We start from the raw sequence: 19,788 nt of genomic DNA on the forward strand, positions 1-19,788 counted from the left end.
TGACTCATCATAATTCAGGTCTAGAGGTTTCTGTCGACAGGTAAACAAGTCTCGCCGAAATGACTAGAACAGAAAAGATATTAGTCATAATATATTTACAGTTTTATAGGCCATGATATTTATTATCGTAACAATATTAATAAATTAAACAAATTTTGTTACTTGGTCAAATACCATGGTAAATGTTAAAAAAAATAAGTTTAGAAATAAAGGATGATAGATATTCATTGCTTTCCGGTTATGATAGAATTAAAGTACACAAAGAATGCAGACAAAAATATGTATTAAAAAGAGCAGGCACATTCTCATATAATTTTAATCCTGCAAATGTCAATGCATTGAAGTATAGTCCAATCAAGAGAAAGCTTCGAAGATCAACTGAGACCTTTTTTTAATATGTAAAACTAAATGTTTTATCTGCAACTGTAACATTGGTTGAAAAAAACTTTGCAGTTGTAGAAAGTCTGGATTAGTTTGTTCAGCTGCATGTGGAAGTCAAACGGTAATTGTACAAATTATAAAAAAGAAGATATTATACTTTATATTATAAAAGTACATCAGATGATACCGGATACCAAGAAATTCAAAATATTGATTTTGTAAATGACTCCATTGAAAATGTGGTGGATTCAGAAGCTAATTTTACATCAGATGAAGAAGCAGATTGTGAACTTTTTATTATAATTTTATTTTTGATAAATATTCAAATATATTATATTTGATATAATATACAGGGTGTCCAGAAACTCTCCTGACAAACGAAAACCGGAGATTTCTCAGATAATTTTAAAACGATTTAACCCAATTCACCTACTCCAAAAATACTTACCTAAGGGAGCTAGAGCTCTTTGAAGATGGTGGCCTGTAAGTAGTTTTTTTTAATAGCTCCAGAATGCTTCTATTTAGAATAACGAAAACTGGTACGATTATTTATCCTCCAGAGTTGAATCGATTCCATTAATTGCGAATTTATAGTACTGTTCTGTTCATGTCGTCTCCGGTGTAATTAATAAACGTATGACAAAGTGTTAGCAACTTGGTGCAAGTTTCCATGTTTATTAATTTGTCCAACTATTGCGCAATATGGTGTAATATTGCGTAGTTGGCCGGTACGCTCTTATTGTGGCATTATCTTGAAGAGACAATGCCATTATGGTTTTATTTGAGGTGGAAAATAAAACACATTCTTTCTAAGAAGAAAAAAACTCAGCTTCAGAGTCTTAGAAAGATTCAGAGCCCTTCGAGCAAAGTGCTCTAGGGAGCTACCCTACACGGGTAAAGCCATGTACTGTACACTACCCACTGAGATCCGAAAAATGTCCCATATTTAAAGATAAATTAACTTTTATATGAAACTTTTTCATTTCTCAACCAATTAAATTTAATTATATGTTCCAGAAGGAAGGGCGATGAAAATCGAAGTGCGTGATTGGTGGCACTTGATGACATTCATAGGCGTCCGTTTTGGGTAGGTCAACGGTTATTTTAACGCATAAATTTTTTGTCTTTAATTTTAAGCATTTGTGATACTAGATTATTAAATTTTCAGGTATTCTAGTACTAAAAGGTATTCTTACTGTAAGTCCGTAGTGTTGTGACCGAGAAGCAGAAAACAAATAGGCTCTAAATTAGCGTTTGGCACTTTATTATTAAATTATAAAATAGAAAACTGACTACATCTAAGATTCTACTAAGAAGCCAAACCAACCTCTAATTCTGTCGCTTGGCGAGAACCATTCCTTCTACTTCTATCATATTTCTTAAAGCTAAGTTAACAAGAAGTATTTTTTAAGATACTACACGTAGGATACACCGTTTTCTAGAAAAATCGACTTAAAATTTTTTTGTTTTTTCGTCATGAAAGTTAAATGAATAGGTACGTTCATTCATTTTATAAATTATCTTTTGTTCTAATAAATGCAGCACACAATTCGTAAAAAAGTTTGGGAAAAGAACCAAAAAGTCAGATTAAAACAAAATTTTATTTAAAGATTTTTAAAAATAAAGTATTTATTACGATAGAACGAAACTAACGCAAAAGTATCAAAGGTAGATAATAACAAAAGATGCTTGATGCGATGACCATTAGTCTCTATGCATAAATTTGCCCTTTTGCTTAGAGAATGCCGAATTCTCGCAAAAATTCTAGTTATTTCTAAATTCATTGCAAGTAGCTTTTATCCTTATCCAGAGTTATGTATCCCCAAACACAATAATCGCAAGGATTCCGATCCGGCGACCTTGCTGGCCAAGCAACTGGACTGCCTCTTCCAATTCAGTGGTCTTCTTAGTTATTATAAAGAAAGTCTCATACATTCCTGCTAAAGTGGACCGGACAGCCATCATGTAGAAAGTATAAGTTTTGCCGAATATTTAAAGGCACAACATCTAACAAATCAGGTAAAACATTTTGCAGAAAATGTTTTATCTGATTTTGCGTTTTGACAAAAATTTGTATTCATTGACCGGGCTACATCGCTACAGAATAAATGAAACATGAAAAACTCGAAGAGGTAGGTCATCAGGATCTAATCATCGGAAGCTAAGTCTAGAATTATTAAAAACTCAGGTTTATAGTAAAAAAAAGAAAATGGCATTTTTTATTAAATTCCCATAACATTGAAATAATGTTAAAAACAAACATTTTCAAAATAATACAGAAAAAATTTTAAAAACCTTCATTACTCCAAATGAGTATATAAAATGTATAATATAGAAAACAATATATAAAATAAAAAACAATGTCAATACTACAACATACATTCCCCTCTATTAGATCGCCCAAACATCTAAACATCATTCGATTTATTAATTTTCTCAAAACTTCTCAAGTTTTGGTATCATGTTTTTTGCTTAACAGAATTGGTTTCAGTCTTCTTTGTGCAATCGCACCATGGCGTTGCAGTGTGATTGCAGTACAACTTTATGTTCATTACAAGTACAGGAGCGCCCTCTATTTCCATATGTTTTCTACTCACGACTTCGTATTTGACGTCATGCAAGCCCGTTTGGCGATCTCTACGTCTTGTTACTTCGCGTTGGTTATAGCACTTTACTGCGTCTCTTTTGCGTTCTTTTCCGTGAATGTGCCTGCAAAAAATTGTTCATTAATATAAAAATACTTAGATATTTTGTGAATTTTATTTAGACTGTAAATTTGAAGGTGAAAAGAATGCCTTATAAAAGCCACAGTAACCGGAAATACTGGGAGCGTGAAGGCTTTTCAACATATATCCGGAATACTGTCGCTGAAAGAGTTACTTAGTTGGCTGTCAATATAAGTGATCATTGTTGATGAAAAAGGTCTTAGAACAGATCCAAACAAAATCAATGCTATTTTAGAATATCCCGCACCTCAGAATACCACCCTTATCAGACGCCTTATCGATTTGATAGAGTATTATCGTAGATTTCTTACTAACTTTAGCTGTGTTTGATCTCCCATCTCGGATTTGTTAAAAGGAAAAAAGAAAGGACAACCGATATCATAGACAAAAGGTGCTAATTCAACTTTTAATGAAATAAGAAATCTTCTCACTAGTGCTCTTGTTCTTGCTAGTCCTGATTTTTCAAAAAAAAATTATATTGCCTGCGATGCTATGTGACTCTGGAGTTAGGTCAGTCCTGTTCCAAAGAGATGATGGTTTTGAGCATCCCATCGCTTATTTTAGTAAAACTCTCAACAAGTGCCAACGCAAGTAGTATAGCACGACTGATAAAGAGCTTTTGTCTATTCTCTTATCGATCAAGAAATTTAGAAGGCACAGTTTTTTGTGTAATTTCTGATCATGCTTCGCTTCAGTGGTTTTTCATCATTAAAAACCCCTCTCCTCGTCTAGCTAGATGGATAATGAAGTTATCTTCCTATAAGTTCGATATAGTGCATCGTAGTGGTTATCTTAACGTCGTTGCCGACTCCCTTTCCAGAATTCCAAAAAATGCCCCAGATGTTTAGTCTCACTAGGGACAATTGGTATAAGGTATATAACATCATTATTTTTCTAACTGATCGGATTGTCTTGATCTTCTTCAGAATGTGTTTGCCATTGTTGCTCCAATATTTGGACCTTTCATCAACAGTAAAAATAAATATTTTATTACCGTTTCAACTTTCAATCAAACCGGAAAAATTTGTGAAAATATGTTAACAAATAATACATTTAGATAACGACTTCCGATTTAAAAGTGAGTTTATATTTCTATTAATGTGGTACTTTTCCTATGACACATTGCGGAATTTCTTAATAGGTTTCTACAATCCGAATATTACTGTAATTAGTCCATGTATTCTTTATCTATTGTGTATGTTGCTGTTAATTTCTCAATTTTAAAAAAGACAGTCAATATTGTGCAATATAATCTCTTAAAATTGTGCAAAAGTAAGCCATTGTTGGGTGCATCCAAATATTATTTTTAATGATATCGTCATTATCTCAAATTATTTAAATGCAATATCAAATAAAAATGTTATTATTCGTATAGATAATATTTCAACTTTTTCCTGTTATCACGATAAAGCACAATAAATTTTTTATTATAAGTGTTCGCGGTAGTTATCAAAAAGCAATATATCATGGAGATAATCAACCCTTGGCATTATAAAGCTTGTTGTTCATTAAAAAAATCTGAAGAATAGGAATAAACTTTTAATTTTATAGAAACAAAGACAGAAGCGACAATATAGTAATTTTAGACACGGAATATTATTTTTATTCGTCAATCCGGTTCAATAATTTTTTCTGAGTACCTACTTAACAAATATTATATTAACCATTTGCGTCCCCAATAACTAGAAATGAAAGTTTTGACATCCATTTCCAATAAAATGCCTAGAAATTTTGGAAATTTTGAACACATTATATCTAGATAGACAGCCAGGCTATGATAAGCTTTTAAGATTAGAACTTTTCTGTGTAAGTTATTCAAAACTTTTTTTACTACTACAAACCAACTGAGAATCAGTTGATCGATGATCTGATTCAAAGAAAATCTTCACTACGTCAATACGAATGCATATGAAGCTCATAAAACGAGGCTATAGAGTATGGGTCTGTAATCTGGATATACATGACAATTTCGAGAATTTAATGCCTGAAAGACAGTAACTCAAAATTTTATTTTGATAATTATTTCACTTCCATGTAATTTATGAGTGAATTGAAAAAATAAAAAAATATGGATGTGGTACAGTTCGTAAAGATAGGAAGCGACTATTGACTGATTTTCTTCCAGATATAGTAATGATTACAGGACGATTTGACTGGAGAAACACCAACAAAAATGTATTTATGAAGTGGAAAGATAAGAAAGCAATATATTTCCGTGAATCGGAGGTAAAGAGATGGAACGCTTCAAGAAGTGGTTTATCCACTCTTGGTGAATAATAATCATATGGAATACGTGAATAAAGCTCAAATTCTGTTAGGAAATAAGCAGAAAATACAAAAGATGGTGTATGCTTCTTTCTTTGGCATTTTGTAGATATTACCCTCATAAATTATTTCATTTTGTTATCAAAAAGGAGTGAAAAACAAAAACTAAAATTCAAAGACTTCAGGCTTGTTGTTCGCGTGGGCTTACAAGATTTAAAAATATCAGAAAGAGGGGTAGAAAGAGCTTAGGAAGAAGTTAGATATAGTAAGATGGGAGTGTTCCACTTTTAACATATGACTTTGCCTCAATGATAAAAACTGTTTTGTACCAACATTATAGAACCATAAAAACCTATAATACCACCTACTATAAAATGAGCTACAGATTTTTAGAAATTCAATAGTTTCCTTAGTAAAGCAAGATATTTTTTTATAGTTTTAACTGCTGATTAATAATTACTTAAATATGTTCATTTTTTTTTCATGTGTAGTTAGTTATTATTCATGTAGATTTTACAGCAATAAAGATATTATTAACTATTTAGGTATTCTTCTTAACGAGAATGTCAACAGTTCTTAAGAAATAAAATCCTAAATTAAAAGAAGATGAAATGTGGCCTATTAGACAAGGCAAAAACCTCGGATTCGTTCGGAAAAATATTCCCATGAGATTTTTTTGCATAATGACTTTCATAAGATACCCCAAAATAAGGTTCAAGAGGTAGGCAAGCGGAAAGTTGTTCAAATTGTAACAATCAATTTTTTCGGCCCAGACAAATTTTTTTTGATTTCTTCGGATCATATTGAATAAAATAGGTATCTTGTAGTTTTTCTGTAAACTTGATTGTTTTCGAGTTATAAATAATTTAAAACTGAGGAAAACGCAAAATTACGATTTTCGACAAGTAAAAATTTTTGAATTTACCAAGGACCTAAATTCAAGTTCAAACCTTGTTCTATCATTTCTCGACAAGTATTTTGAGCCTATTTCATTTTAAAACATTGTTTTTTAAAGGTTATTATGACATGGCGGGCGCTCAGGCTGCGGCATTTATAAGAGAGACAAACAAGATCCAGGGCACAAATGTTTGCAGGTTTAAATTCTCATTGTACAAACGAGCGCCGCCCTGTCATACACGCTTCATTATCAATTAAAAAACAATGGTTTAATAGTTATTTATGCACCAAGGGTGTTATTAAGATGATTATGCTCGGAGAGCAACATAATCCAGCCAGAGGGCCCCTCGCTCTAGGGATGGATATTGCTTAATCATCCGGTAAAACTAGTTATTGTTTACTTACGTGTTAAGTTTTCTAAAAAATCAACCTACAACTTAAGTATTGCTTTCAAACTTGGGGTTTGTGGTGGGTGTTTGAGATTTCAAACCCTAGATACATCAATTATTGAACAGTTATTCAATTTGTTTGTTCATCACACAGAGATCTTTTTTTGGAATAACATTAGTCAAAATAATGAAGGTCCAGTAATTCTAGTGGTACCACATGAAAGAGGAGAGTTGTACCATGAATATGTACAAATAAAATCAAAAAATAATTGTTTTAAAGCAAAACATTTTCCAAATTACTGTAATTTTTAACTTAAAACACTGAGAATAACTTTTGTTCGTAAATGAAATATTTTTTCGTATTTCAAAAAGCTCACATTTTTACACAGATTTAGAAGAAGTGAATTAAAAAAGTTGTTCCAGAACAATTAGGAGAAAATTTAGATCCTAAAAGATTTTTGCTTATGTTTGTGGGAAAATTGAGGGACTTATCTCAGTACATAATGTCACAATATAGGTTACACTATATCTTGTTAATATCTATTAATACTAATAATCATTTTCATATAATTATTTCCAAATCATAAAATAATGGGAAACTATAGATATGGATTAAAATAAATTAATTGGCCATTGTTATATTATGCAATATTCTTGAAAATATGAAAAGTCACATTGCATAATACTACATGTGTGTGTGTGGTTGGGATATTGATTATTATATTTCTTAAATTATATCTATAATGTATGCAACCCATACAACTGTAAAGCAATGGTGTAATAATTGCATCACACCAAAATTTAAAAAATTAAAGAAATATTTTATTTTTGCAAAAGTTATGTTCATCTTTTTCCTCATATATGTCTATCTTATGAGGTTTATGTCACAATTAATAATATTTTTGTTGATTACTTAGAGTTACCAAAATAAACAAGCTATCTAGATCTTGCACAATGGTGGTGATATACTCTTTATTAGTAGAGCACAGATATGAGAAACTACAATGAAAAAATAAGGAGTATGTGAGAACAAAACATAATCTGGAGACATTTGTAGACACAAAATAAAAACTTATAGAATACATATTAAACTAACCTATAATCAGTACTTCATAATAAATTACAAGACTGGAATGCATCCAGAAAAGCAATATTGCAGGAGGTGCTGTATACAAGAAGTATGCTGTGACTATTATTAGGGTCTGGTAAATGATTTCTAAATTGTTTTTCATCTACAGTTGTGTTAAGAATCTTTAGCTTAGCATTAAAACTATTTGAGACAAGTGTACAAAACGGTAGTTTATCCAGCATTAAAAAACTGCAGTAGACTCAATTTTATTACCAAAACAACAAAAGTTCTACTTACTTGAATGTATTACTCTGGCCTGTAGTAATATTCACTGGTCTAGTTACATTTAAATGAGCATCTTTTAGACGAACATAAAATTCATCGTCTTCTAAGCCCCAACCCCAATATCGATTTGATAATCCTTTGACTAGTTCAAAATGGTGTCTAAAACAGTAAGAACATTACCTAAAAACAGTAAAACGAATGTTTTTTATTCATGTAAACAGAGTAAATTACACAAAGACCAATACAAAACTTTTTACTAGTCTTTAGACATTAATCTTTATCATTACAGCAGGTTACTTATATAATTTACTGTGGATAATGAATTAATCTTTATTTTTCTTCTAAACTTTACTTAATACTCTTATTTAATATAAATTATAAGAACATTGTTAGTGCAGTGATAATAATTCTAGCTTGAATCATAGCTCTTGTGCATCTCTTATTCACTTTTGAATCATCTATGAGCAAGATAGCTTTGATATTCTTAAGTTGTCCACATTTTTACATTTCTTCCTGCACTTACTGTACACCTAGTCACTATAGTGATCTTTGCTTTACATATAGTTAAGTTCACTCACTATATCCCTTAATCTTTTAGTTATGAGAAATTGTGTATGTACATAGGCATTATATACATGAAATATGTTCATAATATTGTAATGTGTGTTAATTTTTATTACCTTTCTTCAATGCTTCATAGAATTTTTTCTCAATAGCTTATACATCTTAGTTTGGGAAGTATTTTTTATTATTCTATTATGTTTCAACTTTTGCTTCACAGTGTTAACAGCACAGGTGAAATTATAATAATTACTCACCTATTAATTAATAAAATGCCTCCAATAAATTTTTCATAGTGATATCTAGGATGTAGTGTAGGAGCAGCTATGTGAATAGGTTGTTCTGGATAGGTATATACTAGTTGGGTATTAAGAGGTAGCAGATCTACATCATGCATTGCGATATAATCATAACTTGATTTTGTTTCCAAGAATCCTGCATTTATAAGTGATGCTCGATTAAACCTATATTGATCTACTTGATTTAGAACTATAATATCATAGGCTATTTTCTGTTTGTTTAAAAAATTGTGCATATAGGGTACAAATTCCATTAATTCTTCAAATCTCTCTCTATATGGTACTAATACTGCGAGTTTATGTTTAGAGCTGATCAATTTCTTTGAACTAACTGTAGTAAAAGTAATTTTTTCATTGGAACAATTACAACCATTAAGTTCTAAAATGTATAATATTAGTGAATAATACTCATTGAAAGACGTGTACTACCTGTTAAGATGTAGAATATTAAAATTGCTGAAAAAATAAACATTACAAAAAGGCAAATTGTTAAATAATACGGGTAAGAAAGACGTAAAGTTTTAACTCGCATTTTTACTTATTTTTTAAGTAGTTATCTTTCATCTTTATCTTTGCGTCAAAGTTGTAAAAAGAAATATAAATAAAACATTTTGACTTTCTACTAAAACCCAACAAGAGCCAAGAACCTAATTTTTCAACCCCGAACCTAACATTTTCTTCTTTGAAATTGAATGTGCTGATAATTAGAATGATCAGCGGAAGTGGCCGGCAGACGAATGTAAAATTATCTAATAAAACAAAATACTGATCTAACAGAATAAAATGTAAATGTAAATATCAGATGTTTTTAATAAATGAATACCCTACATTTTGTTAAATTATTTGAATGAATGTGTGTATTTACGTTGGGAAAATCATGTTTAAAATTGCCCCAGAATATCAAACATAAGAACTAACATTTACATTTTAGGCCATTGAATTTACTAAACAAGTAAATGTTTTTAATAAATATTTAACCAAAATAATCAATATTGTGCAATATTACAATTTGGAATTAGACATATTGATCAAAATTTTCTGTGAAACCGTCAGTGAATCAGGGTTCTGCGCAAACGTGCGCTAGTCCGAAGCTGCACGAGTCTAGGCGAAAAGTGACAATATAACATTTTTTCGCGGTCAAAAGGAGCGAAGTTGATCACATTCTGTTCAACTGAAACAATGTTATTGAGTTTTACAACAATTTCATCTAAAGTTAAATGTCAAGTGTCGAGTATAGGTGGTCAAAACACTTTAAAAAACAGTCTACCGTCTTGATTAAGTGCTAAATTAGTTGTTTTATTTAGTAAATTTAAGAATAAGTTTATTTAATTTTGTGACCATGCCGAAAGGAAAACGAAAGGGAAGGTCTGGTAAGTATTTTAAGTTACCTACGAAATTCACCTTTATCGACATAGGAAATAAGACGCCAAGTATCTTGTGGTTTACGTCAAACGATAATTTTGCTTTAAAGTTCTACAAATTGGTGGCATATGGCATGCACGTACATATTTTTATATATTGCAATGATTATCATGTCATCAAAACTGGGTTTTCCACTTCAGATCAGTAAATTTGTTCCAAAATACCATTGCACAACATGCACACATTTAGCTGCAATGTGCAACATTGATTTTCGGAATCAATGTTTTTGAATTGGCAATTTAACGTCTTTCAACATAGACATAAATAATTAATTGGGTGATTTCTAATTTAATAATAATATATCTCACGTATGAACAGGATGATATAATACGTTTGAATAATAAAAAAATTGTCAAGGTTAACTCTAATATCATTATCTACTTATAAATTAATATTTATAGATGTATATCACAAGATACTTTTCTAAATCGAGCTAGTTCCTTAAAATAAGAACAATTTTCAACATTGGAAGGTTACCCAGTTATTTTTAAAAATATGTACTAATTATTTTGGCATGAAAAATTTTATAAACGTTAATGTTTCTTGGAACATGACTATTCAATTATTCACATTAGTAACACATTTTTTGTTTTTATACCATTTTTTTGTGATGCAGTAAAGAAATAAATTGTCAATAATTGTCATAATAATAAATTTGAATATTTTCCATTTAGCTTTGAAATTACTGCTTCCTTTTCCTTTGTTATTTGTATAATTTGTACATAAATCCATTTGGTAAGCTTCCAAAAGAAAACATATGTTTGATATATTACACAATGTGATAGAAGACAAGATGGATAATTATTTGATGTATTATTAATTACATAATTTTTATATTGATCAATTTCTTTTAACTTTGATACATACATTACTTTAGAAAAGCATTATTTTTAGACAGAATAAATATTTAGAATCAAATGATTCATTGATAAGTATATTGGACTCATCTTAATGTTTGTGCTTGAAAGGAATTTGCTTTTTTATGCATTAAATAAACTAGTGTAGGTAGATTTTTGTTCATTTTATAATAATTTTTGGATAGAGCTTTAAAATATCAATAAGGGTATAGTAAAATGTTCTTTTATCTTCTTTATTGAACAGGCAAAATCATTTGCATTTTAAAGAGTAGAAAATATAATAATACACATATTATGTGAAATATTTATACTATCATCATGTTCAATCAACTTTAGGGAACCAAAATCCTGGCTTATATGAATGAAAAAGAAGTATACTCGATTTGAAAATGCATTATAGCTTCAACATTAAATGTATTGTTTCTTGTGACATATCCCTTCATTTGAACCCAGATTAGTTAATAGGGTTAGGTATGCAATGACAAGATGATAATTGAAACGCTGTAACTCCATGTTCTTTTGCTACTTCCTGTACACATTTTCCATTGTGCTTTTCCAAAGCAAAGTCTAATTCATGTAAAAAATTCCACGATTTGTTTCTTGTTATGTTTGACAAAGTTTCATCACTATTAATGTCTCCTAAATTGTTTATCCAAAGTCTTATTACCAACTTATATAAAAATAAAATTAAGGCACTTCTCTGAATGTTTTGTTACAATGTCTTCTATTGGCTGGGATTTTTTCCTGTTGACATTTACTGTGCTTCTGCAAAAGTACCTCAATTTCATCGTTTCAAACATCTATAACTGGTTGCTTACCAACTCGAATCATGGTTGAACATGAAAAATTGTTCTACAAACAATACTAGTGGCAGTGGGGTGTTATTGTACAAGAGACTCCTGTAGATTTAACACTACAATCTTAAATGTACTATTAAATGATATTTTAATTTCACAGCAGGTGTAAAATTAGATGAATGAGTCCATTGAATATTGCATTCTTGCTATTAGTATGAAATTAACAACTCTACATGTTATATTTTAAAAGTCTAAACAGACAGAATTTTCATTTCTATACACTTGATTTTCTTTACCAATTGCACAAACAACTTTAATTAATACGAAATTTAATTTGTAGACATATTTTTTGAGATATTCAGCACAAGATGTTTAAAAATAGAGTTTTTTTCATTCTTACATTTTTCCACTTTTTCACTTGAAACATATTCAAATTCTAGTTAATACCTGTCTGGCAGACATTTTTTAGTCCAGACAGATTCTGTCTGTGCTAATACGTCATTTTCAAAATTAAAGAAATGTTTTATTTATAAATTTGAAACCTTTTTAAAACACAAACTTTTCAATTCTAGTTTCTAGTTCTCGCCTACTGTAGGTTGTATTGAATTATTCATTTATTATTATTGAATCCTTAATATTGACCTTGATTATAGTATTATGTGTTATATTGTTTAACAGAGAGAACTATATAAACAGAGACCTTGATCTTTGGTGAATAACCTACTTCAATTTTCTTTGTTTGATATTTGGTAATATCACACATTAGTGAGATGCCAAGTGGTATTTTTTGAGGTTATCTAGGTTTGATAGAACCCTATTTACTAGTACTGCATATTGTATTATAAATGCCTACTTAGGTTTTCTCTGTTAATAAATGTCTATTTTATTTTTTTTAACTATTTATAACTTTTTAAAATAAACGTATTTTTAAAAAAACATCACCTGCGAAAGCCTACAAAGGGTATTTTGCCAGAAAACAAAGCTCTTGTAGTTTCTATAATAGTTCAGAGATGCTAATTTGGACATTCCTTTGATCTTCTAGAAACATTGTCTCAGTTGTTAATGATACCAAAAGTCTTCTTAGTACTATCTTACCTAGCGGAAGAATAAATAACCAGAATTGTTGTTGTAGACAAATATCAGTTTAATTTACCTGTAGAGAAACAAATTTTATAGAAAAGGTCTTATCTGGATAATTTGGTTACTGTTATTTATCTCTTAAAACTGATAACATACTTTATTTTCAAAACAAAAGTTTGTAAATATTTGGAATTTATGAAAATATTTATATTTGTAAAAGCTTCACATAAAATGTGGTTTTTTGTTAAGTTTAAATTGCCGAAAGAGGAATGGAAGATGATACTAATGATCAATATTTTGCAAAAGGATAGAACAAAATATCAAGACAAGATGTATAAGGATATTTATGACAATGTCAGTTAGTGGTTCCATGGTTGAAACTAATGTAACACTCCACAAAAACTCTGCTTATAATATTGTATTCAATAGTTCTAGAAAATATACTAAATAAACTAAGGAAGATATTTGGACCAACCCAATGCAGCGATGGTTCGTGGAGAATTAAAATGAATCACGAGCTGGATGAACTAATGCAGAGCGCAGATATTGTCAGATTTGTAAAGTCACAAAGACTAAACTGGCTTGGTCACCTAGAAAGAATGCCAGATAATCGAGCTGTAAAAGTAGTCCAGAGATGGAAGCCCCAAGGAAACAGAACAAGAGGAAGGCCCCGTAAAAGATGGATAGACGACGTAGAGAGGGATCTTAAAACCATGAACATCAGGCAGTGGCGAAGGAAAGTATCCGACAGGGCAGAATGGAAGAACATTGTTAAGCAGGCCAAGACTCACAAAGGGTTGTAGCGCCATTAGAAGAAGAAGAAGAAGTTCTAGAAAATATAATAAAGATTGGCAATAATGCCTGTGGTGTTCTCAAGCAAAAGTGAATATGACACTCTAACATCACCTCTGTAGCGCATATTAAGTCAGGCACATGAAGTTTTCTACTAAATAAAATGAAATAACCATGTAACTCAGCTCAGTACTCATCTGAGTTCAGAGTTCATTCAGATACAATAGGCAATGAAAGTTACTTTACGTAATATTTACCTAAATTTAAAAGATCCTAATAATAAGTGGAGCACAGAGTCTACTATGTAGCCTTACAATGATATGTTAGTACAAACTATGCTACTCTGTCTGTCAATTGATTTTCAACAACTGAGCAAGATTTTTTATCGTTTGAATGTAGCAGAATGAAAATGCGAAGAGGATATAGCAATCAGTCTACTGTTGCCTTGGATTTCTCTTCTCACATCAAAATACTTCCCAATGAAAGTGTTTAATGCGTGGCATTTTTATAGCAGTATATTGGATCACATTTGCATTAAGAATTTTTCCATAAAAAATTCATGGCTAAATTCTTATCTGAATAAATTTAAAATCAATAAAAAAAAAAGAAATGTTTTGGCAACCAATAATCGTTGTCACACAAAAAGAAAAAAATATAAAATGGAAACCATGGCAGAGGGTTCTTATCAACTTTCTTTTATTAGTACATAATGGAAGTGTTGTATATATTCATACGATAAAAAAATAAATAGTGACAGTCTTCCCAAAAAGATTAGTCAGCCCTCATTTGGAAGAATAAGATCAGCAAAATATTGGAAAGACCATCTGGACAAAACAAATCCAGGTAAAGGGATTGAAAACCAAAGTACAACCTCCCAAGGATAACCGCCTAAGGTCTCCTGGATTATAAATGTCGCCATAGGAACAATTTATTCTAGTAACACAATATAACAGGTTTTAAAATAAAAGAACTCATCAACAAAATTATTTTATAGATTAAACCTTTATTTTTGATAAAAACCTAATGTTTTCATTCATTTTAGCATATAATTTTTCAAACACTGGCCAAACACCATAAAAATAAACAAAAACATGTACAGAAATAACTACATCTACTAGAAAACTAATTTATTCATTCACGTGGAGCATTTGTATTTTATGATTTTATTTACGACCTTGACTCTCGAATTTTGTAGATTAAACTAAAAGGAGATATTTTTAAATAGGTACTGGTTAAATGTTTTTATTTGAAAAACTTGTTTTATGATAGACATGGCAATATTCTTATCTCTGTATGTTATTAGTAGAAATTTTTAATCATTAATAGTCATTTTTTGATATTTTCAAACTAGCAAAACTTCAAAGCTTTTATTTTAATACGTATCAATTATTTGTAAATATTAAAGTGATATTATCTTATCTTTTGGCCACAAAAAAGTGTAGATAATTTTCGAAAAAACCATTATAGATTAGCAATTAAAATAGTATTTTTCTCTTTCCAGATCGCGGGCGAAATGACGGCTCCCTAAATTCATCCGACGATGAATCTTTTATGGACAACGTAAGTGTTGTCAGCAACTATTCCGAAAACAAAAGCGGAGAAGAGTGCGAGGACGCTGATCTTCTTGCGCAGGAACAACTGGAGGAAAAATTAGTAGAAATCCTCGATGGACTCACCCAGAAATCATCCCAGGGCAGAATCAATTGCTTCGATACGCTAACCAAAGGTTTTATCAAGAAGTGTATGCCTGGATTTATCAGAGATCGGTATGTATAATGCTTTTTTTCCATCCTTTATCACTTTACAAGATTCGGAATGTTTTTAGTTCTCTATTCCGTGCTTTTCTATGTATTGCCATTAGATTTGTGTCATATGTTTTTTTTCAGTCATGTTCTGTGTATATACTTATCGTTTTCACAGTCTACAAAATTATTTTTCTGTTCGATAGATGATATTCTTAACGAAGAGTGGTGTTGTGATATAATAATCTCATTTGCTTTTGTTACATCATTCATTCATGTCTGTCTTTTTCATTACACACCAGTCCTACGTTTTCCTTTTTTCCTATTAAACTGTTCCTGATATTCTTCAAAGAATATCAGGTTTCAGTTTTCTATCAATATTTGTTGCCCTTGATAAACATCTTTTATTCTAAATATTCAATTCTTATTACAGTCAGTTCACAATATGTGACAGCATAGAAAGAAGTTTGAAAAAAGGAGGAGGTCCCGAAAAAATAGCTGCTGCCGAGTTAGCCACCGTTATTTGTGTCCAGCTCGGAGGCGAAGATGCAACCGAAGACATTTGCCGGCTGCTGAAACCGATCTTGCTTACTTTGATTTGCGACAACTCAGTTGCTGCACCTGTCAGAGCAAAAGTAAGTATTTTATTTTTAGTTCCTAAGCATACAATGCTAGATGTAACTGCTTAATTTACATACAATAACACCAAAATAGTTCATAATGTGTATAAACACACTAACCTTAAAAGTAAACAAGAACATACTGCATAACATTTAATCTAGAGTGACTCAACATGGTTGCTAGAGGAAAAAAAGAGTTCCTTTTACATATTGTGACAGTCATATCATTTTGTGCATAAATAGTTCTTCTGTACAAGTATATGTTTAGTCATTTTTTAGTCTCACTTCAATCTATATTCTAACGGTGCCACAAATTACGTTTTAAATATTGAAATAAACCGAAACATGATATTAATCTGTTGTATTCTCTTTTTAGTGCTGCACTGCTTTAGGAAACATTGTATTCTTATCAGGAGGTGAAATAGGAGATGTTCTTATTCTGATGCAACAATTGGAGGCTATCTATTCCGTCAGTTACTTAAAAGGTGATGGAACCATCCCAACCATCAGTCCAGATCTTGGGGTACTTCACGCTGCCGCCATTCAAGCTTGGAATTTACTTTTCACGTTACTCTCTCCGGGAAATATTGGAACCATGATTAACAACTCTAAAGCTCTACCGTAAGTATAGAATTATTTATATCGGTTATGATAGATGTTTTATTCATTGTTCGTTATGTTATCCAGTTCGTCTACATTATTTTATAATTACGAAAATCTGTTTCAGTTCACTCGAAAAACTCTCAGAACTGTTGGAATCTGCACATTTAGACGTCAGAATGGCCGCAGGCGAATCTTTAGCTCTAATATACGAATTGGGTAGAGAAGAAAGTGAGGACTTCGAAGAAGAATTTGCACTAGATGTCACAGAAACTTTAAAACAGTTAGCCACAGATTCTCATAAATACAGGGCGAAGAAAGATAGGAAACAGCAGAGGGCCACGTTTAGGGATATACTACAATTTATAGAGGTAATTACTATTAAAATTTCATTACATATTTTTTTTGTTCTTGCAGTTCGATATCATTTTTTTTTGACGAATTTCTTTGGCTTTTACTATTAGTGTCTTATAATTTACATTTTTCTGAACGTCTCTCTATAATAACAAACCAAAAATAGCATTATCTCATTTGAAAACCAAGCTCTGCAGAAACCAACAATTGGAGAATTTGACGAAAACCAAAGTGCAGGTGAGAGAAGACCAAATCGGGAATGGTATTAAAAGGATGAACGTTCTAAACTGGATGGAATAGATAATAATAGATGGAATATTATGCCATGCTCTTGTGTAGGAATGTCAGTCCTGTAAAATTTTAAATTTTGTTTATTTAAACAAAAGCTTACATTTTGAAGTAGTTTATCCACAATTATACATTCCATATACAAATACCAATGGTATTATATACAAGTTAGACTTATATTTTAACCCAAGCAGAAGTGGAAAAAATTTTAAATTTTGTTTATTTAAACAAAAGCTTACATTTTGAAGTAGTTTATCCACAATTATACATTCCATATACAAATACCAATGGTATTATATACAAGTTAGACTTATATTTTAACCCAAGCAGAAGTGGAAAAAATGATTGTAAAGGAAAAAAATTAAGAATTCTAGGAGTCAAAAGAAGGAGACTTCTGCAGGGAAACTAATACTGATGTAATCAATTTATATGGAGAACGTACAGTAGCCTAAGCAACGAGAATTAAATGGTTAGGTCATTTGGAAAGAGTGTTTTAAACAAAAAAATAGTTTAAACTAATAATTCAAGAAAAAAAATACCTGGCAAAAGCAGTCCTGGAATCCTGAGGAAACATGTTTAAACAATTATTACAGGCTTTTCCGGACCGCTGCCAATAAAATAATAATAGCCATGATGGTCGCCATATTCTGCGATGAATCGGCGCTCACAAAAGAAGAATTCTACATTTGGGGCTTTCAGAAAACAAAATTTTTTGGTACTTTTATTTATCACCTTTATACTCTATTTGTGTCATATTCTACACTCATAACTCTTGTAAAATGCGTCTCTTGGCGATAATCTTTAGCCTGACTAGATGGAAAACTCCTCCGCATATTCGGTCGCCGGAACTTCATTTCAGGTCGACTCTTATGCATTGTGTACTAAAAGATTCCCCTTTTGTTTCAGAGTGACATAGTACCTGAATTGCAGATTAAATTTGGAAAGGAAACGTTGGTGCTTGATTCGTGGATAAGAAGGAAGCAATACGAGACCTTGTGCAATATCTTAGGACCAAGTATAAATGTGCATTTGACCGAAAATGATCTGCTTAGGGATATTTTCGAAATCGCAATTCCTGCTCCCAGCAGCGAAATGCCCGCCCACCGGCAACACCAAATGGAAAGATATAGAAAGGTAAGTTAAAACATTATTAGAAAACGATGTAAAACGGATGTAGAATGAAGTTAAAAAGAAACTCATATTGTTTTGTGAGGTTAAGTTACGTTAAGTGGTTATTTAGCCACTGCATTTTACTAATAACCGATTTCAGACTCCTCTTTGTTTAAATAAAACACTTTTTAAATAATATGTATTTATTAAATGTAAAATATAACAACGTTTTAATATGTTATTAAGTACTGAGAATATTCTAATTAACATACTTTTTTTCTTTTTTATAGCGATTGATAAATGCAGCTAACTTCAAGGCGAGGACTTTATCGAGGGCGAGAAACAGGGACAAACGGTCAGATTTCTAGTTACCATCATCAGCAGGATCTATTTTCTATAAACTTTAATTTAGCACAATTTTTATAGTGATTATTTATTTCTTATATATGATCGCTATTTATTAAATTATTTAAAAGTTATTATGTAACTATTATTTATAGGTGTGACAAATTAATAATTATTGTAAAATCATTTGTTTTTGGAATACACAATTTAAAAATTATTTAGTTTGTTTTATTGCGATTTGTAAAATGAAAATTTTGCCACATAATCCAGTCAAACTAAAAATGATCAATTTCACGGAAAAATTTATTAAAGGTATCGATAGCTTTAAGTCATAGTAGGACTGGTGGGGGAAGAAACTTGTCAAGAAAACGTAGAACAAGGAACCTTTATTCATTTTTAAACTTGGGCGACTCTGCAGCTGGAGGCCAAAATAAAAATCAGACTTTGTTATGGCTTTGTTCTTGGATATCAAAACTATTGAGTCAAAGTGACACATATTTATCCTGTTCATGGACACTCCTTTAGTCAGTGGGAAAGAAATTTTTGGGGTTAGAAGTTAAGATGTCGAGGAACCCAAAGTCTACCTAGAAAAAATCGTACAGTGTAGACAAACTTCTCCTTTCTGCCTCAAACATGACTCCCCTATAATATATGGCTGGGATGCAGCACTTCTTCCTTATTTTTTGAAGAAGCCTGTGAATAAAGATTGTGAGTTTAAAATACAACAGTATCGCGTGCTGAAGTATAAACCTTATGGGACACTGGCTGCTTCTAAAACCTACTTTGAAATACCCCTTTTAAATATGCAAAAACGTTGCCACTGGACCTTACTCTTACACCTTTGCACCTATTAATCAGTCTAAAATAAAAGACGTGAGAGACTTGTTTCAGTACTTAAGAGAAGAAAGT

The 19,788-nt window shown here is 31.0% G+C and overlaps 2 protein-coding genes across 2 annotated transcripts; one reads left to right on the forward strand and one right to left on the reverse strand.

The window, feature by feature from the left end:
- Positions 1-2,586: 2,586 nt before the first annotated feature.
- beta4GalT7 (beta-1,4-galactosyltransferase 7) lies at positions 2,587-9,872 on the reverse strand. Its single transcript, XM_072522492.1, has 4 exons — positions 9,302-9,872; positions 8,831-9,251; positions 8,025-8,171; positions 2,587-3,090 (listed from the first exon to the last, which is right to left on the reverse strand). The coding sequence occupies exons 1-4, from the start codon at positions 9,402-9,404 to the stop codon at positions 2,841-2,843; spliced, it is 921 nt and encodes a 306-aa protein (XP_072378593.1). The 5' UTR covers positions 9,405-9,872; the 3' UTR covers positions 2,587-2,840.
- A 160-nt stretch (positions 9,873-10,032) lies between these two features.
- On the forward strand, positions 10,033-19,096 carry Ifrd1 (Interferon-related developmental regulator 1). Its single transcript, XM_072522491.1, has 7 exons — positions 10,033-10,242; positions 15,322-15,586; positions 15,996-16,197; positions 16,559-16,803; positions 16,910-17,153; positions 18,331-18,558; positions 18,825-19,096. The coding sequence occupies exons 1-7, from the start codon at positions 10,212-10,214 to the stop codon at positions 18,900-18,902; spliced, it is 1,293 nt and encodes a 430-aa protein (XP_072378592.1). The 5' UTR covers positions 10,033-10,211; the 3' UTR covers positions 18,903-19,096.
- The last annotated feature ends 692 nt before the right edge of the window (positions 19,097-19,788 follow it).

This window comes from Diabrotica undecimpunctata, chromosome 2 (assembly GCF_040954645.1).
Source record: "Diabrotica undecimpunctata isolate CICGRU chromosome 2, icDiaUnde3, whole genome shotgun sequence".
NCBI lineage: Eukaryota > Metazoa > Arthropoda > Insecta > Coleoptera > Chrysomelidae > Diabrotica > Diabrotica undecimpunctata.